The 22,501-nt window shown below is 41.6% G+C and overlaps 2 protein-coding genes across 2 annotated transcripts in view; one reads left to right on the forward strand and one right to left on the reverse strand.

The window, feature by feature from the left end:
• NDFIP1 (Nedd4 family interacting protein 1) overlaps positions 1-22,501 on the forward strand; it is a 54,842-nt gene that overhangs the window by 10,528 nt on the left and 21,813 nt on the right. The gene's annotated exons all lie outside the window — the stretch shown is intronic.
• Positions 9,050-9,542, reverse strand: LOC132485492 (calmodulin-A-like). Its single transcript, XM_060092029.1, has one exon. The coding sequence runs from the start codon at positions 9,540-9,542 to the stop codon at positions 9,093-9,095; it is 450 nt and encodes a 149-aa protein (XP_059948012.1). The 3' UTR covers positions 9,050-9,092.

A 22,501-nucleotide genomic window follows, 5' to 3' on the forward strand; every position in this document is an offset into this window, starting at 1 on the left:
GGAGCTTTATGATATAACATCCAAACTTTAACACATATAACTTTGTGTTAAAAAGCAGTTTTAGAAGGGTATCTTCAGTATCTGGAAGGCTCAATTTGGACATTAAGTAGAGGCTGATTCAGGAGAACAAAAAAGGACTTTATCAAAACATTAATCAGTAATATATTGCCTGACTTCTGCAATGAAGTATGTAGTTGTCATATGACTGTGGGCTAGAACTTCAATCTCTTTCTAGCTTTATTTTTCCTTTCATAAAATGAAGTAGTAGTTAGATTAAATCATTTTATCTCCTTCCAGCTTTATGATTGATTGTTTTTGTTTGTAGAAGTTGGTGGCTTTGATCCAAAGAGACAGCATTCTATTGATGATTTAGCAAATTTCTTTCATGATGAATAATTATTTTTGAAAATGATGTCAGTAAATATATATGCCCAGTAGATTTTTTAAAAATTATGCATGGTTTAAAAAAATAGAAAAATCTCTTTAATATCATGTTTTAAAAGAGTAAGTCACTGGTGAGTACAGAGTACTGTTTTGTAATTTCCCACTAGTTAAAACATTCTGTTTATAGGTCTTTCCCTTCTGGTTAGCTTCAAACAAACATGGTATATTATGACAAAAAGTTAATGATGCGGGACTTCCCTGGTGGCGCAGTGGTTAAGAATCCGCCTGCCAATTCAGGGGACACGGGTTCGAGCCCTGGTCCAGAAAGATCCCACATGTCACAGAGCAACTAAGCCCATGTGCCGCAACTACTGAGCCTGCACTCTAGAGCCCGTGAGCCACAACTACTGAGCCCACGTGCCAGAACTACCAAAGACCGCGCACCTAGAGCCCGTGCTCCACAACAAAGAGAGGCCACCACAATGAGAAGCCCACACACCGAAACAAAGAGTAGCCCCGCTCGCTGCAACTAGAGAAAGCCCACGCGTAGCAACGAAGACCCAACGCAGCCAAAAATAGATAAATAAATAAATTTTTTTAAAAAGTTAATGATGCTTTTAGAAATCAGGAAAGTTAATCAGTAATTTAAAATTTTTTCAAATAAACTATTTTTAAGAGCAATTTTAGGTTCACAATAAAATCAATAATCTTTTTAAAGGAAGAAAATACCAATTTAAAACGTTTTTTTAGCTTTTTTAAAAGAAACTGGCTCTTGATTTCTAGTATTCTTATTCACTGCTTTTAGTAGTTGCATTTTCAGAAGTTTGGAAAATCTCATGTTATTATAGAAATAGTATAAGAAGTATGAATTGAGGGTTATCTGCAGCCTTGGGGATCTTACACATGATTGATTGTTGATACGAGATTCTTTTCAACAGTTGTCCTTGTGAAGCAGAATTGCTTTTTCAGATGTAATATTTTAGAGTGTACATACTTAAAATCGGTTCTACTCAGTCATGCATGTGAGGGTGGGTAGCATTAATGCTGTCAAACACATTGGTCCAATTTCATTTTAGGTGAGAGAGTTAATTGAGGTGATCACAGTTATGTGGTGTTGTAAGCTTTACAGCCATCTTGTCACCATTCAGCTCTGGTCAAAATGACTAGCTGAGTCGAGGTGGAGAAAAGGCAAATTATGCTGGGCATGAAAGGTAATCATTGGCTTATTATATTAGCTTCACCATTATTTGGAAGGTTAAAATATATTATTTTTTATGTATCAGTTAGGTTTAAGGTAATCCAAATGCCATTTTATATTTAGGACTTCACATTTTAGTGAAAATATTTAAGTGAGAATCTGTAATTGTGTTTGAAAGGATCTCAACAATTTCCAGGGTATACCTTTTTAACACTGATTTTGTATTTCTCTTAGCAGGTTGCTCTAACTATTATTTAGCTGTACCTAGTTAATGCTGTAGTTATTTCTAAGAAGTGAACTTTTTTTCCCACGAGAAAAATATAGACTGACTTTCAAATACTACAGTGATATTACAAAAGAATATTTAATGATGAAGGAAAATTCTACCATGTAGTGAGTGAAAAAGGTTATAAGATGATTTGTATTCCCCCAGAAGGCTGGAAGGATATCTGAAAGATGGGATTGTGGTGGTTTTTATTTTCTTCTCTGTATTTTTGTCAAGTTTTCTCCTTGTGAGCCTAGGAATCTTAGAAAAAATAATTTTTAAAAATCGCTCTGTGCTGTTTATTCTTATGAAAATGTTACTTTTATGCTTGTCTTATGTATAGAGTATACTTTTCTCCCCCCAAATTTGTATCTTGGTTTTTAAAGTGTCAAGCTTCCATTCATCAAAGACTTTTCATCTTATGAGCCATTTGTAATCTACGTAATAAGGCATTTATGAAGTGCCAGCTTGCATGTTTAAATATTATGGAATGCAAAAGGATGTGCCACGGGCCTTCCTAATTAAAAGTTTACTAAGTGCCTGTAGACTGCTGCTTTGTTTGTCCTTGTTCCTTCGCATCTTCCCTTCCTTTTCTTCTTTCCCTTACTTTTATTTTTATTTATTTATTTTTAAATTATTATTATAATTTTTTGCGGTATGCGGGCCTCTCACTGTTGTGGCCTCTCCTGTTGCGGAGCACAGGCTCTGGATGTGCAGGCTCAGTGGCCAGGGCTCATGGGCCCAGCCACTCCACGGCATGTGGGATCTTCCCGGACCGGGGCTCGAACCTGTGTCCCCTGCATCGGCAGGCGGACTTTCAACCACTGTGCCACCAGGGAAGCCCTCCCTTACTTTTAGTACCCAGCACAATTTGATGCATATAGTAAGTATTCACTAAATACCTGTTGAGTGACTTCAATCCATGAGAATGTATTATGGTATTGATACAATATTAATTATATTAATTCAGAAAATAAGATAGTAGATAAAAGGCATTATCTGGAGATGGAAGAGATCACCTACTTCCAGAGACTTCTTAGGAAGCTTCTGAGAAGATGTAACTTGAGCCTGGCCTTGAAGGATAGGTAAGAGGTAGATGGGGGAGAGCAGGACTTGGGAGAAGGGGTGGAGATGGGCTCTCATGATTTGTTGTTTCCCTGGGGAACTTGTTCCACTTCGTGGAATACATCACCTTCTCTGGCCAGGAGGTCTCCTGTTGCTCTGCTTCCTCTACCTGGAATGCTCCCTTCTTCCCAGCTCCCCTCTCAGTTTAGGTAGTCTGTCCTAAGGGGAGTTTGAGTACCTCCCCTCTCCCCCAGTAAGGTTAGTTTCCCATGAATACGAGATTACTCTTTCATGACATATTTTGTAATCACATTTTAATCTTTTTTTATTTATTTTCATATCTTACATATAGTTATACTTACACATAGGTTAGAGTCAGATAGATCTTACAGGCTTATTACCCAAAACAGCAGTCTCCTGCTTACTTGCCTGCTTCTTAGCTCTTTCTTTTGCTGTTTCGCTGTTATCTGTGAAGGTAAAAAACATTTATAGGGTGTTACTTCTTGATTTTTCAGTTTTCAGGGTTTAAAAAAATTTTTTAATTGACTTACCACTAGGAGATTTAAGGATTTAGCTCTCTTTTACCACCCTCCCACAACTGCATGTACTCCCATTTCCTGTCTGTCCATTTTTCTAGTATAGTTATATCCACAGTGTAGTTAGATCAGTATTCAGTATTTACAGTAATATGTTGTATGCTGTGGTTACTTTTCCTTGCCTGACAGTACCTTATTTTCCCTAAAGTTAACAACAAATTTTTTTGTTTGCCTAATTTTCTAAGTATGTATCATAAATTGCTTAGTAACATGAATTCATCCTCAGACTCTCACTTAATAATCTTAATGGTTTTTGTTTTTGTTTTAGATTTATTTAATTAATTTATTTATTTATTGGCTGCGCTGGGTCTTCGTTGCTGTGCGCGGGCTTTCTCTAGTTGCGGTGAGCGGGGTCTACTCTTTGTTGTGGTGCGTGGGCTTCTCATTGCGGTGGCTTCTCGTTGCGAAGCACGGGCTCTAGGGGCGCGGGCTTCAGTAGTTGTGGCTCGTGGGCTCAGTAGTTGTGGCTCGCAGTCTCTAGAGCTCAGGCTCAGTAGTTGTGGTGCACAGGCTTAGTTGCACCGTGACATGTGGGATCTTCCCGGACCAGGGCTCGAACCCGTGTCCCCTGCATTGGCAGGCGGATTCTTAACCACTGCACCACCAGAGAAGCCCCTCTTAATAGTTTTTTGATATGTTCAAACACATCAGATATTTTATTGATTTCATTGTTGGGGTGGTGTGTGTGGCTCTTTCCTGGTTTTTTGACTTGTTCTCGAAGGCTGTTCTCAAGGTCTGCTGTTTAGTTGTTATCCTAGGGATTTCCTTTTCCAACTTTTTAAATTGAAGCCCTTTCCTTTGATTCACATCTCTTTTTTTCTTGGTTTATTGTCTCATATCCATGGAACATACACTCCAGTATCTTTCTGAGGAAGAATGCATGGGGGTTAAACTTTTTTTTTTTTTTTTTTAATCTTCACCCTTACTTCGACTTCTGGGTTGGAAACATTTTCCTTTAGAATTCTGAAAGCCATTTGTTGCATTGCCTTCTAGGTTCCACTATTAGGAAGACTGAAGCCAATTGTGATGTCTGATTCTTTAAATGTGGCCTACTTTCTCTGTTTCTCTGGAAACCTTTAGGAGCTTCTTTATGTCCCCAGTGTTGTTAAATTTCACTATGTTGTACCTTGGTGCAGATCTGTTTACATCTGTTGTGCTAGACACTCAGTGGGTCCTTTCGGTCTAGAAGCTCATGTCCATTAGTTCTGGGAAATTTTAAAAAGTGTTTGTTTGATTTTTTTTTCTCTGCTTTAATTTTTTTTTCCTTCTCTCCTTGGATCTTGGATCTTTTGTACTGATTCTTTAAAATTATTTATTATTTATTTAATTTTTAATTAATTAATTATTTATTTATTTGGCTGCGCTGTGTCTGAATTGCAGCACGTGGGATCTAGTTCCCCCACCAGGGATCGAACCCAGGCTCCATACATTGGGAGCACGGAGTCTTAACCATTGGACCACCAGGGAAGTCCCTTAAAATTTTTTTTAACCTCTTTTCAATTTTCACCTGTTTTTCTCTACTTTCTATGAGAGATTCTCAATTTTATATTCTAACTCTTTGATAAAATTTTAATAATCTGTTATTTTTAATTTTCAAAAACTCTTTAATTATCCCTACCCCCTATTTTAGTAGCACACTGTCCTCGTTTTATGGTTTTAATTTTTTTTCTCTTATTTCTCTGAGATTACAGAAAGTTTTTTTCTTTCCTTTTAAAGTTTACACCTTCCTGCATAGTTCTTTCCTCCGTGTTGCATTTATTCTCTTTGCTTTGGTCTTTTATGACCTTTTAGTTAGAAGTATGTGGTGATCTTTGCCTGCTTGGTTAAGAGTGCACAATCAGTAAAGCAGTTTGGAAGCTCAGTATGCTTGATGGAACTTCTTGCGGGGGGGGGGGGGGGGGGGGGGAGCTTCTTGCCTTCTAATCTAACTAGGTTGTTTCTTTGAGTGACAGTGTTTTTAGATCTTTCTTCTTGGGCTGGTCAGTTTCCCCAGAGGATAGGCCTGGCTGTTACTGTTCTGGGAGCTGATTGGCGGAGGAAGACTGGGATATCTCAAGGTTTAGTACATAAACCTCTCACTTAATCACTCTTTTCTGATATGCTGTTCTTTCTCCTAAGATCTGGTGTCTCCAGTCCAGACCTCTCCACCTCAGTCTCTCCAGAGAGAGTCTTCTAATGGGGATTCCGGGAGCTATGTTTGTTTAACTGGGTCTCCGGGCTTCCCTGGTGGTGCAGTGGTTAAGAATCTGCCTGCCAACGCAGGGGACACTGGTTCGAGCCCTGGTCCGGGAAGATCCCACATGCCGCAGAGCAACTAAGCCCGTGCGCCACAACTAGTGAGCCTGCGCTCTAGAGCCCATGAGACACAACTACTGAGCCCACGTGCCACAGCTTCTGAAGCCTACGCACCTAGAGCCCGTGCTCCGCAACAAGAGAAGCCACCGCAATGAGAAGCCCACACACTGCAACCAAGAGTAGCCCCCGCTCGCTGCAACTAGAGAAACCTCGCGCGTAGCAACAGAGACCCAACTCAGCCATAAATGAATGAATGAATGAATGAATAACTGGATCTCCAACTTCCCTTTCTGCTTTTAAATCTTATTTTCACTCTTATTTCCGCTGGTACCTGCTACCACTGATTCTTGAGCCTTTGGAGGGTATAGTGCAAGACAGGTTGATTTTCTGCTTTCTGGGTTAGGATTCAGGTTTCTTGGGTCTGCTGTGTACATTGTTTCCTGTCTTCCTGCTTCTAACTTGCAGGATTTATTGCTGCTTCATCTCCTGTTAATCGATTTTGAATTTTTTTTTGCTTCAAATTTAATAAAACTTTAGTAACATTTACATTTGAGAGGATTTTGGAAGGTATAAGAGGCAAATATGTGTGTTTAATCTTCAACTGGAAAATTATGATTGTAATTACTTCTTTTGATGGTCTTTTCTTTGGTAAGCTTTAGACTTAGTGAGGTAAAAAACATCAGTCATGGCCTGACATGTTCTTTGAGTGGTGTTAATTATAAAATGCAAGCAATTATACACTTGCATATTGGAACATTCTCTGATGGGGTGAAGGGACGGATATAAAATACTTAATGCATCTCCCTCTTGGTTCTTGTTCTTGCAGGAGAAGGGGACCTCATGACCAGGCCCAAGTTAAGGCAGCCTCTTGAATAGAATACCTTTCCCCATCCGTAATCTCTGTCCCAGTATACTGTATTCCAGGCATCATCATCATCATCATCATATAATAATAATAATAATAAGCAAGCATAGCTGAGAGAGCTCTGGTAGCTCATGGGGCTAGCAGAGCCAAGCAAGCTGCAGTCAGCATGAGTCTCTGGATTCTAGGCATGTCTGTCACTTTCTGGGGCTGTACATTTGACTTTACTATCTTATTATTTTTGAAATTATGATCATGCTTATTTTTCAAAAATATTTATTTTTGTCTGCGTCGGGTCTTAGTTGCGGTGCGCGGGCTTCTGTCTAGTTGTGGCACGTGAGCTCAGTAGTTGTGGCATGTGGCCTTAGTTGCCGTGTGGCATGTGAGATCTTAGTTCCCTGACCAGGGATTGAACCCATGTCTCCTGCATTGGAAGGCAGATTCTTAACCACTGGACCACCCGAGAAGTCCCTTTACTATCATTTTAATGTAGAATATTCCATTTTTTGGATATGCCAATTGGTAGTTTCTAGAAGGGAAAACTTTCTAGGAATTAGTGTGATCAATCAAAATACCAATTTTCCTTCGTATGTACCACAAACATTTACTGAATACCTATTTGTACCCAATACACTATGCTAAATGTTTTATTTCCTAAGAGCTGAAGGTTGGAGAGGTCTGTTTCTCTTTGGTGTTTCTTATACTCTTGTTACCATTTCGTTTTAAAATAGGTAACTCTGGAACCATAGTGTTTTTTTTTTTTTCAGGTAGTCACTGTATTTTATTGGAAAACATTGATACATATTTTTCTTCACAGCTTGAACTGAACACAATATTTCCCAGTTTAAAAAAAAAAAAACAAAACACTCTGAAAACATCCACAGCCTCATGCTTACCTGCCCTTACCCTCAGCTCTCGGCTGGGTCTCCCACTATGCCCCATCCCGCCCCATCCCTCCCCTTCCCTCCCCCGGAGGTTGGGTGCCCGAGGGTGGGGATGAGAAGAGATTCTCAAAGCTGGGCAGGTCCCAGGAAAAGCCATTTGATCAACCTGGGGCTGGGGAGGGGGAGCGGAGGGCAGATGAAATGAACAGGGAGAAAAAAAAAAAATTCCAGATGACCAAACTGCCCACTGTTGACTGAATTGTCCCAGAGGCGAAAATCAGAAGCAAGGTCACGGATCATGCTCTCGGCTGGGGAGTGTGAGGGCAGGCAGGTGGGCGAGGGGAGAGGCGGGCACAGAGACAGCACAAAGGTCGCGGAGCCAGCCAAGTCACCACAGGGGAGCGGGAGGGGCCGGGCGGAGCAGGAAGCAGAGCTGCCCGTGGCCGCTGGCCCTCCAGGGCAGCTGGCCGATGGAACTGTTTTACTGCAGGCGTGTTCTCTTCAGAGTGTGGTGGGGCACATCTTCCCTCTCTCCACCCCTTAGCTAGCCCAGCATGGTGTTGGACAAAATTAAAGCTTTAAGGGGCATGAAGAAAAAGAAAGGATAACCAGCATATTACAAAGCGGCCATCCCCACGTCCATTCCGACGAGGGGACCTTGATGCGGGTGCGCAGGGGCGTCACGAGGGAGCGGCACGGGATGTTAGCACCAGGTATTTACAGAACAGCTTGAGATCGCGTCAGGAGCACGGGCTGGACAATGTGCAGGGGGGTCCGGGGAGCAGCCCCACTCAGCCCCTCCTCAGGAAGCCAATCAGATGATTTCAGAAGAGCAGCCAATGGGATCTGAGCCTTGTCCACTCTCTCGGGCCCCTTCTATGAGCCGGCCTCCTCAAGTGGTAAAAGAATGCCGGCTTCCAAGCCTCCCTCACCCCTTGACCCCCTCCTGGGCCACATCCAGTCAACACCACAACTCGAACCTCCCCCCGCCCCTCAGTCCTTCTGGAATGCCTCTCTCAACACCCCTGCCCCAACAGGATGCTGGGACCAGCACAGGGCTGGTCGAATGCAACAGCGAAAGACGAAAGGCGGGCTCTCCTGCCCCGCCCTCCGGAGGGCCTCGGCCCCTCCCCAGCAGGTCCCGGGACAGGGCTGGCAGACACCCGGCACCCAAAATATAAGAGGACATATGAAAAGAAACAAACCGAGACAGACGAGAGCCACCTGGGCTGGAGAAGGAGGGCAGGGCCCCCCCCTCAAGGGGACTGGGGGGCTCATCTTATGAATGCATTCAGGCCTTGGAAGATGTGAATGGAAGGGGGAAGGGCAAAAGGAAGAGATGGCAGGGGCATGGAAGGAGACTCGGGAGGAAGAGAAAGAGCAGTCATGCAGCTTGGGATAAATCTTTTGTTACTTTATCAGATTCTCAGTCAATCAATTGGTGTTTGCTAGAACCGGGGTACACAGGGGAGTGTTGAAGAGAGTGCGCACTCCGGAAGAGAGAGATCAAGAGAACGGGCATCACCAGCTGCCCCGGGGGCCTTCACTTTGTAGTCATCATCTGTACAAACTCTTCGTAATTGACCTGGCCGTCTCCATCGATGTCAGCCTCTCTGATCGTCTCATCCACTTCCTCATCGGTCAGCTTCTCACCCAGGTTCGTCATGACATGGCACGGCTCTGCGGCGCTGATGTAGCCATTGCCATCCTTGTCAAAGACAGGGAAGGCCTCTCGGATCTCCTCCTCGCTGTCTGTATCCTTCATCTTTCTGGCCATCATGGTCAGGAACTCCGGGAAGTCAATGGTCCCGTTCCCATCCGCGTCCACCTCATTGATCATGTCCTGCAGCTCGGCTTCAGTGGGGTTCTGTCCCAGGGATCTCATCACTGTCCCCAACTCCTTGGTGGTGATGGTGTCATCTCCATCCTTGTCAAACAGGGAGAATGCCTCCTTGAATTCTGTGATCTGCTCCTCAGTCAACTGGTCACCCATGGCGAGACCCGGGGTGTCCGGAGCGTAGGGATCAAGGTTCCTCCAGCGGTGGCAGCAGCTGCAGCAGCTTGAGCTCCGCCACACGTCCACGCCTCCACACTCACTGCCCGCAGCGCGCACCGCCGCCGCCTGCCCCAACGGTCCCTCAACAGCCGCTGCGCGTGCCCTGCCCCGCCCGGTCCGCGCGCTGCCGCCTGGAACCATAGTGTTGATGCATGTAATGCATAGTACTTTATGAAGCATGAAGTAGTGATGGGGATGCCACCTGCTGTTGATCACTCATGGAATCATCATCACTGTCCCTTCCACAGATACAGCAGTCATCTACATGTGGCTCCATACCTAGCCTTATATTATTTGGTGATTTGTAAAGTAATATGAATACTTTAGATAAATGTGAACTAGTAAGTCAAGATGGCATTAAGATTAGCTGCCATTTCTTCAGGTAGGTTTCTGTTAAAGCTACACCTCCATGCTTGCTTTAGTCAACATGTGCTAATAAGGTATCCATGATATGCCACTCACTGTTAAGTGCTGGGGTGAATACAGCAGTGAACCATGTGAAGGTCCCAGTCTGCAGAGGGCTCACAGTCTACACTGTTAACCCAGCAAGGGCTCGTGTGCCTGTGGCACAGAAAGCCAAACTCTGCCAGCGGGTATTTGCAGCAAAATAAGGGTTTATTTGAAGGTGCCAAGCAAGGAGAACTGGGCAGCTTATGCTCAAAAGACCCAAACTGTCTGATGGCTTTCAGGCAAGGGTGTTGTTTTTTTTTTTTTTTTTTTTTGGCTGCATTGGGTCTTTGTTGCTGCGCACGGGCTTTCTCCAGTTGTGGAGAGCAGGGGTTACTCTTCGTTGCCATGCATGGGCTTCTCATTGTGGCGGCTTCTCTTGTGGAGCACGGGCTCTATGTGCACAGGCTTCAGTAGTTGCAGCACGTGGGCTCAGTAGTTGCGGCACACGGGCGCTAGAGCATGCGGGCTTCAGTAGTTGCGGCACATGGGGTCAGTAGTTGTGGTGTGCAGGCTCCAGTAGTTGTGGCGTGTGGGCTCAGTGGTTGTGGCTTGTGGGCTCTAGAGCACAGGCTCAGTAGTTGTGGTGCACGGGCTTAGTTGCTCCACAGCATGTGGGATCTTCCCAGACCAGGGATTGTGTCCCTTGCACTAGCAGGCAGATTCTCAACCACTGTGCCACCAGGGAAGTCCCAGGCAAGGGTTTTTAAAGACAGGTGTTAGGGAAGAGGGTCGTAGGATATGTGATCAGCTCCTGGACCTTCTTCTGACTGGTTGGTGGTGAGGTAACAGTGATACTTTTGGAATCTCAACCTTTTGTTACAACCAATTTGGGCTCTACTGCCAAAAGCTCATAGTCACTGTGCTCCACAGGTGAGGGTCTTAGTTGCTGCTGAACAGCTCAAAAGATATGCATCAGATTGTTATCTATATCCCTTCAGGAGGAACTAGGAGTCCTGTGACTCTATTGTCCTAATCATTAACGGCTTGAGCCTGCTCTTTGAAACTTCCAAGATGGCCTTGGAGACTAAAGCCTTTCTTTCTGCAAACAAGAAACAAAGGACAGGCTTCCCTGGTGGCGCAGTGGTTAAGAATCTGCCTACCAATGCAGGGGACACCAGGTTTGAGCCCTGGTCCAGGAAGATCCCACATGCTGCAGAGCAGCTAATCCCTTGTGCCACAGCTACTGAGCCTGTGCTCAAGGGCCCGCGAGCCACAACTACTGAAGCCTGTGCGCCTAGGGCCTGTGCTCTGCAACAAGAGAAGCCACCGCAGTGAGAAACCCGCGCACCGCAACGAAGAGTAGCCCCCGCTCATAGCCCCCGCTCACCGCAACTAGAGAAAGCCCGCGCACAACAACGAAGACCCAACACAGCCAAAAATAAATAAATAAAATTTAAAAAAAAAGAAACAAAGGACAAGAAGGGGCTTTTGTTCCTGGGAAGGCCCCACAGGGTCCTGTTTGGTTTCATTCCCCCGTTTTCTTTGATAGCCCTCAATCCTGAGACGAACAGGGGCAGAACCAGAAACGAAATAAAGTTTTGGAGAGAGATTAATCATAAACTGAGCAGGGGAACTCAGTTTTAGGGGGACTCGGTTTCACGAATCCTCTGCCAGTCTCCTTTTCTCCCCTTCTGGGACTGTTAGTGAGTATGATTTACATACAGAAACATGCACAAATCATAAATGTGTATTGTAGTTCAGTGAATTTTCACAAGCTGAACATGCACGTTAACTAGTACCCAGATCAAGCAACAGCATTACCAGCACTCCAAAAGCTCCCTTCATGTGCCTTTCCAATTGTGTCCCTACCCTGGGTAACCACTCAGCTGGCAGACTAGGTTTGCCTGGTTTTGCTCTTTACATAAGTGTAATCGTACAGTAAATGCTATTGTGTCTGGTTTCTGTTGCTCGGCATTATGTTTATGAGGTTCACCCTTGCTGTTGTTACAGTTTATTCATTCACATGGCTGTATAATATTCCATTGTGTGAAGTTATAATTTAGTTACCCATTCTGCTGTTGATGGGCATTTAGGTAGTTTCCACTTTTATGAATACTGTTGCTTTGAACATCCTGCTATGTCTTTTGGTGAACATGTGTGTTTCTGTCAGGATATATAACTAGAGTAGAATTTCTGGGTCATACAGTATGTATGAATTCATCTTTAGTAGATGTTGCTAAACAGTTTTCTAAAGTGGTTCTGCAAATTTACATTCCCAGTTTGAGAGTTCTGGTTGTTATGTACCCTCAACAACATTTTGTGTTTTCTGCTTTTTTATTTTAACTATTATCTGTGGTTTTAATTTGCATTTCTGTGATGACTATTGAAATGCAGCACTTTTTAAATATGTTTATCAGCCATTTGGCTATCTTCTTTTGTGAAGTGTCTATTCAAGACTTTTGCCCATTTTTCAGTTCGGTGTTTTCCTTTTTGTTATGGCTTTTTAGAAGTTTTTTAAAAATATATTCTGGATATGAGTCCTTTGTCCAGAAAATATGTCTTCTATTCTGGGTTGTCTTTTCATTCTCTCAGTATGGTCTTTTGAATGAATAAAAGTTCTTAATTTGAGAAGCACATGTGGGTGAACATCTTCATGTCCTTGTGCACAAAAAAGCTAACAATAAATGAAGAAATTGATAGTTCACTTTTGAAATCTGTAAGATGGATATGTACTACTTCTGCAGGAACTTGCTGATAAAAATACGCCATCCCTTGTGATGACCCAAACACTAAGCTGACCACAGAATAGAAAATACTGACATATGAAAAACAAGTAGAGCCCAGAAGAAACCAGTAACTGTACCTAAGAAAGAATTTCCTTTGGCATTTTATTATAATGGTATATAGGAATAATGCTTCTGTCAATAGATTTAATGGAAAAGTTATTTTGTCCATGTTGACAAATGTTGATCTTAATAATTGTACAATAAAGCATCATTTAACAAATTTCATAAAGTTAACTTTTTAATATCCCAAATTATCAGCCTCAATAATACTATTATGGCTTAAAATAGCAACCAGTCTTTCTAGTAAATTAATGAAAAAATGGAAGTGTTCTTTCAGGAATATTGAGGGGAAATAGTCAAATTGGTGTGATTGTGGCATGTAATAGTGCCTGGTAAAATGTCATTGAATGAAATCATTCAAATTTCTGACTATCCATGAGGAAGGCTGTTGTGGGCTATTGCAGAAGAAAAGGCAGTGGAGAGAATGGAAAGCATGAATCACAACATATTTACATCTAATTCTACTCCTGTAGGTTATGTATCTACATTAATATCATTTACCTTTTTTTTTTTGGCTGCACCGGGTCTTAGTTGTGGCATGCGGGATCTAGTTCCCTGACCAGGGATTGAACCCAGGCCCCCTGCATTGGGAGCATGGAGTCTTAACCACTGGACCACCAGGGAAGTCCCTGCATTTGCATTCTAAGTACTCTTTCTGCAGTACAGCTGTTTTTCAGAAAAGTTGTACAAATCAAACTAATTTAAATATATTGCTAGATAGGCATGTAGTTTGATGATAGCCTTGCATTGTACTGATATAAAAGGGTTGACTTCTTTTGTAATTTTAATATTGCATTATATAATTGTTTTACCAGTCAGGATTTTAGGAGAGACATATATATGTATGTATGGTATATATGTATCTTAAATATATGTATCTTTATATATATGTCTTTATATGTATACATTTACACATACATGTATATGTGTGTATTAGTGTGTATATGTGTGTATAAAATCTTAATGGAGACTAGAAATGTTCTGCATGCGAAGTCCAAAATCCTTTCAGTTCTGTTGTGAGTTTATAAATAGGAACAGATAATTGTAAAAAATTGTTCTTGAAATTTAAAGGAACCATTGAATAGATGCCAGTTGTAGTCCACGTTCTCTTGGGACAATTTTTTTTTTCATAAAGTGTTGCTTAATGTATCATTTTAAGTGGTGAATAATTAGGAGTTCATTTTTGCTTTCATGATGATATTTTAGAGCTTTAACGTATCTTAGAAGAAGACAACATATAGGGTTTTAAAAACACAAACAGTATTTACCATTCATGGACTAGATTTTATGTAAACTATTTTAAAATGAATCTGGTCTAGCTCCTATTTTCATATTGTTTATTCTGTAAACAAAAGATGAACTGTCCTGTCAAAGGCAAGGGGAACAAGCCAGGTGTTTAGTCTCCAGTTCAACTTGTCTTTGCTAGGACGTTTAATTCGTTCTCCAAGTAGGTTCTGGAGCGCTGAACTAAGAACTGAGTTTTCTTATGGAACCAAGAAGTGGAGAAGAGCTAAGACTCAAGTCATGGATTGGTTAGTACATACATAGTTGGATGCTACTTGTTAAAAGATATTACGTTCAGGGGCAGAGAGACTTACCTATTTGAAAACCATGTGATTGTTCCTTATTTCCCCAATCTTTATAAAATCATGAAGCATGGCAAGGGGTGGGGGGGCACTTATCATTAACCTGGAAGGTTCTTGGCTGTAGATTTTGCTGAAGCTAGGTGACAGAAAACACTGGGCACCATTTACTTGACAGTGCCTTGGTGAAGCCATCAGTGGTGAAAATACTTGTATGTAAGATGTGGATCCCAGGGGTTGGCAGGTTGATGGCAGTTTTCTGGTGCCACCCAAAAATCTCACAATGCCACTATCATAGCCATAATTGGCTAGTTTAGTGCCTTCATGGATGAGGAGTTATTTCTCCTAGTGCCTTGGCTTGTTAATAAAGTTGGAGTTGGTGATGAGTGGCTACTATCTTGCCTTCCTCTTTTCTCTCTGGATGGTACGCCTTCACTTGTTATTTGGACCTCAGGTGAAAAAAAGAAGAAAAGCCATCAAATTGGTGATCATAGTTTGTAGCATTTGCTCTCATTTCTAAGGACTAACATAAATACTGAGTTAGAATATTTTCTCTCCTTCCAAACCAGATTATATTTATCAGTTGTATTTATGTATGTTAACGGTGATAACCACAAACATCTTTAAATAGAAAGCTTTACGAACTGCTGGCCTTTCTGAGGAAATTTACCGTAGTATACTTTTCATCTCTTATTGCCATTGTCTTTTTAAAGCATTATTCTAATTACTTTGCTTTGGTGAATTTTGATTTTTAATTGTGTTTTCATTTTGCTGTTAAGAGGATTTGCATTTATCTTTTCCCTCTGCCATGAGAGCTGCTGTTGGGGATAGTCTAAATCCGGTGGTTGTTTGTTTTTAAAGTTATCCTTAGGTAAACAAAGTAGAAAAAAATCATGATGTTTATTCTCAGCTCTTAAAACAGATTGTTAGTCAAACTATCTTTTTTTTTTTTTTTTTTTTTTTTTTTTTTTTGCGGTATGCGGGCCTCTCACTGTTGTGGCCTCCCCCGTTGCGGAGCACAGGCTCCAGACGCGCAGGCTCCGGACGCGCAGGCTCAGCGGCCATGGCTCACGGGCCCAGCCGCTCCGCGGCATATGGGATCCTCCCAGACCGGGGCACGAACCCGTATCCCCTGCATCGGCAGGCGGACTCTCAACCACTTGCGCCACCAGGGAGGCCCCAAACTATCTTTTAATTTCTTGATCCTAATTTTTCTTTTCAGGAAAGGAGAATATTAAGGAATTTTTTAAAAATCATGATGAGGTTACAATTCAGTGTGTTATTTTTCTTTTTTATTTTTATCCATTCATATATATGTGTTCTGTGTTAAGCTCTGGAGATATTGGTGGGATCAGGACCTATCCCCTCCCATTAAAGGACATAGACATTGATTTAGCAAGGAAATACTGATTTGGAATAGTCAATTTTTAGTGTCATTTTAAATGAAATGTGCATTATGTAGATTTGCAGTTTTAGAAAATACTCTTTTTTTGAGATGTAAGCCACATACCATAAAATTCATCTTTTTAAAGTGTACAATTCAGTGATTTTTACTGTGTTCACTCGGTTTTGCAACCATTGCCACTGTCTAATTCCAGAACATTTGAATCACTCCCAAAAGAAACATGACCCTATTAGCAGTCTGTTACTCCCCTTTCTTCCCTTCCCCAGCACCTGGCAACCACCAGTCTACTTTCTGTCTCTCTTGGATTTGCCTTTTCTGGAGACATTATATAAATGGAATCATACAATATGTGGCGTTTTGTGACTGGCTCCTTTGCTTAGCATAATAATGTTTTCAAGGTTGACCCAGGTTTTAGCATGTATCAGTACTTTACCGCCTTTTTTTGGGGGGGGGTTAGGTTGATTTATTCCTATCCATCCTTTTGTATGGATATATCATATTTTATCTATCCATTCATCATTTGATGAACCATTTGACTATTATAAATAATGCTGCTATGAACATTCATATATAAATTTTTCTGTGAAAATTTGTTTTCATTTCTCTTGAGTATATGTCTAGGAGTGGAATTGCTGGATCCTTTTATAACTCTATGTTTAACTTTTTGTGGGGGGGGCGGTTTGCGGTTCACGGGCCTCTCACTGTTGTGGCCTCTCCCATTGTGGAGCACAGGCTCCTGACGCGCAGGCTCAGCGGCCATGGCTCACTGGCCCAGCCGCTCTGCGGCATGTGGGATCCTCCCGGACCGGGGCACGAACCCGCGTCCCCTGCATCGGCAGGCAGACTCTCAACCACTTTGCCACCAGGGAAGCCCTGTGTTTAACTTTTTTTGAGAAACAGCCAAACTGTTTTCCGCAGTGGCTGTACTACTTGACATTCCTACCAGCAGTGTATGAGGGTTCTAATTGCTCCACATATTCAACATTTGATTTTTTTCCTTTTTTCCTTTTTTTATGGCCATATTCATCCGTGTGACGAGGTAGCTTGTGGTTTTGATTTGCATTTCTTTTCTTTTCTTTTTTTAAAAAATTTATTTATTTTTGGCTGTGTTGGGTCTTCATTGCTGTGCATGGGCTTTCTCTAGTTGCGGCGAGCGGGGGCTACTCTTCGTTGCGGTGCATGGGCTTCTCACTCTGGTGGTTTCTCTTGTTGCAGAGCATGGGCTCTAGGCACGCGGGCTTCAGTAGTTGTGGCGCATGGGCTCAGTAGTTGTGGCTCACGGGCTCTAGAGCACAGGCTCAGTAGTTGTGGTGCATGGGCTTAGCTGCTCTGTGGCATGTGGGATCTTCCCGGACCAGGGCTTGAACCCGTGTCCCCTGCATTGGCAGGCGGATTCTTAACCACTACACCACCAGGGAAGCCCCTGATTTGTATTTCTTGATGACTAATGATGTTGAGCGTCTCATGTATACTGACCATTTGTATATCTTCTTTGGAGAAATGTCTATTAAAATTAGATTGTCTTTTTATTGTTGAACTTCTCTTTGTCAAAATTACCTTATATAAATGTCATCCCCTAATTAATTGTAATTTAGCAGAGAACTATTCTTTTTTTTTAAATTTATTTCTGGTTGTGCCGGGTCTTAGTTGAGATAGGCGGGTTTCTTAGTTGCAGCTCACCAACTCCTTTAGTTGCGGCACACATGCTCGTTAGTTGTGACATGTGAACTCTTAGTTGTGGCATGCATGTGGGATCTAGTTCCCTGGCCAGGGATCGAACCTGGGCCCCCTGCATTGGGAGGTGGATTCTTAACCACTGCACCACCAGGGAAGTCCCAGGAGAACTATTCTTGAATGTAAAGAATTTGGTGGTGGTAGAATATTTTATAGTCAGTATACTATATACAATTAAAAATCTACAACCAGGTAGTTGCCAGAGGGAAGGTGGGTTGGGGGGCAGGTGAAATAGGTGAAGGGGATTAAGGGGTACAGAGTTCCAGTTTTAAAATATAATAAGTAAGTCACGGGGTTGTAATGTATAGCATAGGGAAAACAGTAAGTAGTGCTGTAACAACTTTGTATGGTGACAGATGGTAACTAGATATGGTGATGATCATTTTGAAGTGTATATGAATATCAAATTACTACAATGTATACCTGAAAGTAATATGATATGATATTGAATGTCAATTATACTTCAATTACAAAAAAAAAAAAAACTATAGTCTATATACAATAGAAAATTTATAGTCCTCACAAACTTCAGCTGTTTCTGAACAACACAGTAAAAGAGCATACTCAGTTGTTTACCTAAAGAAATGTGCTTGTTTACTTTCTGGTAATTATACTGTCTCATTTGGTGGGATTTAAAGAGTTCACAGAAATAGTGGGTTGGTAGTGAGAGGTTTAAAAAACTTCATTTTAAGTAAAAGTTTTAGAAATTAACTCTAAAATTAGAAGTGGTAAATAGCATTTAAAGCTAAAGTTTAGGCTTTTCTGAGACTGTTACTAACTTAAAGAAGGGATTTAAAACTTACCAGAATTTTCTTGCCATTTAAATAGGACTCACCCAAGAAAAAAATGCGTGGTGAAAATACTTGTAACTTTATGGACTTATTGAATAAGTTCAGCATTATTTTCCACATATTTGTGTGAATTATGAGGCATATTTTGATACCTCTTCTTGTGGATTTATGAGGTTTTGGTTTTTCTCTTTGTTGTTTAGTAGGTTTTTTTGTTGTTCTCCCATTCTTAGTAAATAGAATCCAAGAATGACTTTTACATAAGTGCCTTTAGGTACTGTCATCCTGTACAGTTGTAAATGTTGACCCTTACTTAGGCTTAATCCTAGCCCTTGCTCTTCTGTTGCTTAAAAACAGCTTATTTCTAAATTGAAGAACATCTTTAGAACTACTTATGGGAGGGCAGTGAGGAAGCCTTCTTACTGGGGTGGGAGCTCAAATAAGAATTTAAACCTGTAGGGTTTACATGTCTTTAAACTTGTTAATTCAAGTTTGCTTCTATTAGAACTGGAGCTATGTATGATTTCTATATGGGAGATTCTGTTGTCCAACTAAAACACCATATACTTATTTCTAATAGCAACAGTATGGATAGGATACAGAGGAAGGAAAAACATCCTTTATTTTATTTTATTTTTTTTATTTTTTTTTTTTTTTGCGGTATGCGGGCCTCTCACTGCTGTGGCCTCCCCCGTTGCGGAGCACAGGCTCCGGACGCGCAGGCTCAGCGGCCATGGCTCATGGGCCCAGCCGCTCCGCGGCATATGGGATCCTCCCAGACCGGGGCACGAACCCGTATCCCCTGCATCGGCAGGCGGACTCTCAACCACTTGCGCCACCAGGGAGGCCCCATCCTTTATTTTAGATGTGCTGTATTTCACAGGCTAAATCTAGAGGACAAAGCATTTTAGCACCTATCTGTAGGTAATTTTTTTTTTTCAACCCGAGGGCGATCAAGGCTAAGAAGTACCATAGGAGATTGTGACATATTTATAAAATGGGAATGTGGAAGAGTTTTAGGGTTCTTCTGGGGAGCCATAACAGTCTGCTCAGAGTATAAGGAGGGACGCAGGTAATCAGGAAAGTGGGAGTAAGGGCACTGTCTGGGGAGTGGTAAAGAGAAAGACCATCTGAATTTTCACATGATTGAATTATTCCTTTGTCAGCAATGGAGACATGGTTTTGTATTAAACTCAGTATTTTATATGGCATGTATAGGTAATTGTATGATTCTGTTTGGAAAAACCATAGTTTAAATCTTACTTGGAGATAAGTAAAATTGATGAGAATTGTTAAAAAAAAAATTATGTGACCGAGAAGAATCCAGAGCCGCGAAGGTATTTATTATCTGTCACAATTACACAATCAAAGGACCACCCCCCCCACCCCCCGCAGTAGGGAGAGAGCAGAAAGTCCCACCACCACTTTTCAGACTTGTCTCTCAGTATCCCCTACAACCAGGAATCTGTAACAGGTAGATTGCACTCAGGCTTCCACTGACCCAGTTGCTAGAAGAGACTGGGCATCTTTCCAACGCCAGCCCCAAATTGACAGTGACACTTATTCTTGTAGCCTTGGGAGAGCCTGAGGATCCCTGAACCCCAGGGATATGGCAGGGAGGGCCTCACAGGAAAGGTTCCCAAGGACAGAAAAGGAGAACCTTAAAAATACATTTGGGGGGACTTCCCTGGTGGTCCATTGGGTAGGACTCCGTGGTCCCAATGCAGGGGGCCCAGGTTTGATCCCTGGTCAGGGAACTAGATCCCGCATGCACGCCGCAACTAAGAGTTCGCATGCTGCAACTAAAGAAGCCTGCATGCTGCAACTAAAAGATCCTGCATGCCACAATTGAGACCTGGTGCAGCCTAAGTAAATTTAAAAAATAAAGAAATATTTTAAAAAATACATTTTGGAACCAAGTAACCAATTTCATAGCCTTATAGGTAAGGCCCACTCTAGTTCTAGTCCCCCCCACCTTTACCCTCCCCATCACCCCTGTTAGTGAGTGCCTGGCTTGTTTGGCTGGCAGAGCCAAATTAATGGCAATAGATGCCCCCAAAGTGTAAAAAGATGTATAGTGAGGGCTTCTGTTGTATAACAAGTTATTATTCACACAGATGGTGGTCACTAAATACTTCTTGAAGGTGATTGCCTCTTTCCCTCCCACATCGTAGTGTTTCATTTTAAATACCTTTCTTGGCGGAGCCTAAATTTATCACCAGCATTATAGAAAACGCCAGAGTTGGGAACCCTGTAGAGTGAGGTCCTGGGATCATCCCAGTATGTGGAGCCTCCATAATCATAGTGGGTGTTTTTTGTTGGTTATGTTTTCTCAGTTAGAAATAATATTAGTATGATTAATTACTAATTATTAATTAATAATATGATTCTGAAGTGGTGAATTTTAATGGAGTAAAAATTTTCATCTGGAAATGTTTCTTTTTTCCTCATCAAAGAGAAAATGGAGGTTTCTGAGCCAATTGGAATTTCTTTGCTTTGTTATCTGTTACCCTGGTGTGGAATGATCAAATTTCACTTTCCAGGTTGCTAGGAGACAGGCAACCTATCTTGTAGATACAGGCATTAAAACTCCTTTATGCTTTATTTCTTAGAATTCTGTATTTCTTAGAATTCTCATGCTTTCTTTCTAAAACCTAAATTATGCAGAGGTAACATGATTATTTGACTAAGCTCAGGAAATAAAAGAATTATCAAATCAAAAATATCAAGGTGGAAAAAAAATATCAAGCTGGGTTTAAATAAAGAACATGACTGGCTACAGTAAGTTAAGGCAACATTCTTGAAAGTGAGTCTGTATTTGCCTCTGCTTTTGCTGCTGACTCTTTTTGCTGCTTTTTGCAACTTTTTTTTTGCTGCTTTTTTGTACTTTTTGCAGCATACAAGAGTGGTTAGGTAGGAGTAGGCTGAGAATACCCAGTCTAGAGAGCTACAGATGCTGTTAAAAGTATTCCAAGTGAACATGGCCCCAGGAACTCTGTTCAAATAATTTACTGATTTGGTCTCCCAGGAAGATTTGGATTTACTGTAGCTATTTTGTCCTTTCCTTTCTTTTGAAAGGAAAATTCATCTTTTGTTACAATGCAGTTATTTTGGGAATGCCTTAGGTTTAACATTAGATAACTAGGGTTCAAAAAAATGTGCCCAGATGGTAGATGTTGATGAAAATTTGGGAGAATTCATTTGAAGTTGAATGCTTTGCAGTATTAATCAGAAAGGTTTTGTTGGCTTCCGATTTTGAATAGCATAGAGATTGGAGACTGAGATATTACTTTAATATCTACTTCATGTTAGGACAGGTCAGGCTTTTCTCTTTTTCTGTTTAAATTCAAGATAGAGTTCTTTGAAGCAGTTGGTTTAGAGGGGTTTGTATTTTACAACTGGCTCAATTGGCTCTATATATCTTGATGGTACACAGCTGGGACCCAGACCCCCAAGTCAGTTACACTGATAAATGCTCTGTTAGTACTTTACAGATTGAGTCCCATTCTCAGCCACTTCAGATTTTTTTTAATGTTTTTAATTTTTTCTTTAAAATTCCTTTGTAAAATATAGACACAGAAAGCTACATAAGTCATATATATTTATATAACATTTACTAAACATTAATGGAGTTGACATTCACAAAACCAACACCCAGATCAGGTAACAATACTTCCATCACCTCTGAAGCATATTCCCATCTGCCCACCAATAGACTGACTCTTAGCCAGTTCATCTTTTTGTTTTTGTTTTTTTGTTTTTTTTTGTGGTACGTGGGCCTCTCACTGTTGTGGCCTCTCCCGTTGCGGAGCACAGGCTCAGCCTCTCCGCAGCCTGTGGGATCTTCCTGGACCGGGGCACGAACCCGTGTCCCCTGCATCGGCAGGCGGACTCTCAACAACTGCACCACCAGGGAAGCCTTATCCAGTTCATCTTTTAAATGAGCTGTAGTCTGTCGTGACAGTGGAAAAATTAAATCACATATCTGTTTATGAAGATGAGTTGCATAGACTATCTAGCCTGGCAGTGGCAGGAAGACACTTTCAGTGTCAGTTATCTAAAGTAACTGGAGCTGTAGATTTGACTAGTGAGAAAGTTACTGAGATATGGAAGAGGAAGATGTATTGACAGGTTATATGTAGAATTAGGT

The sequence above is a fragment of the Mesoplodon densirostris genome, chromosome 3, assembly GCF_025265405.1.
Source record: "Mesoplodon densirostris isolate mMesDen1 chromosome 3, mMesDen1 primary haplotype, whole genome shotgun sequence".
NCBI lineage: Eukaryota > Metazoa > Chordata > Mammalia > Artiodactyla > Ziphiidae > Mesoplodon > Mesoplodon densirostris.

Excerpts from the sequence above, each read along its gene's own strand:
- LOC132485492 (XM_060092029.1), bottom strand. The coding sequence starts at position 9,542 with ATGGGTGACCAGTTGACTGAGGAGCAGATCACAGAATTCAAGGAGGCA.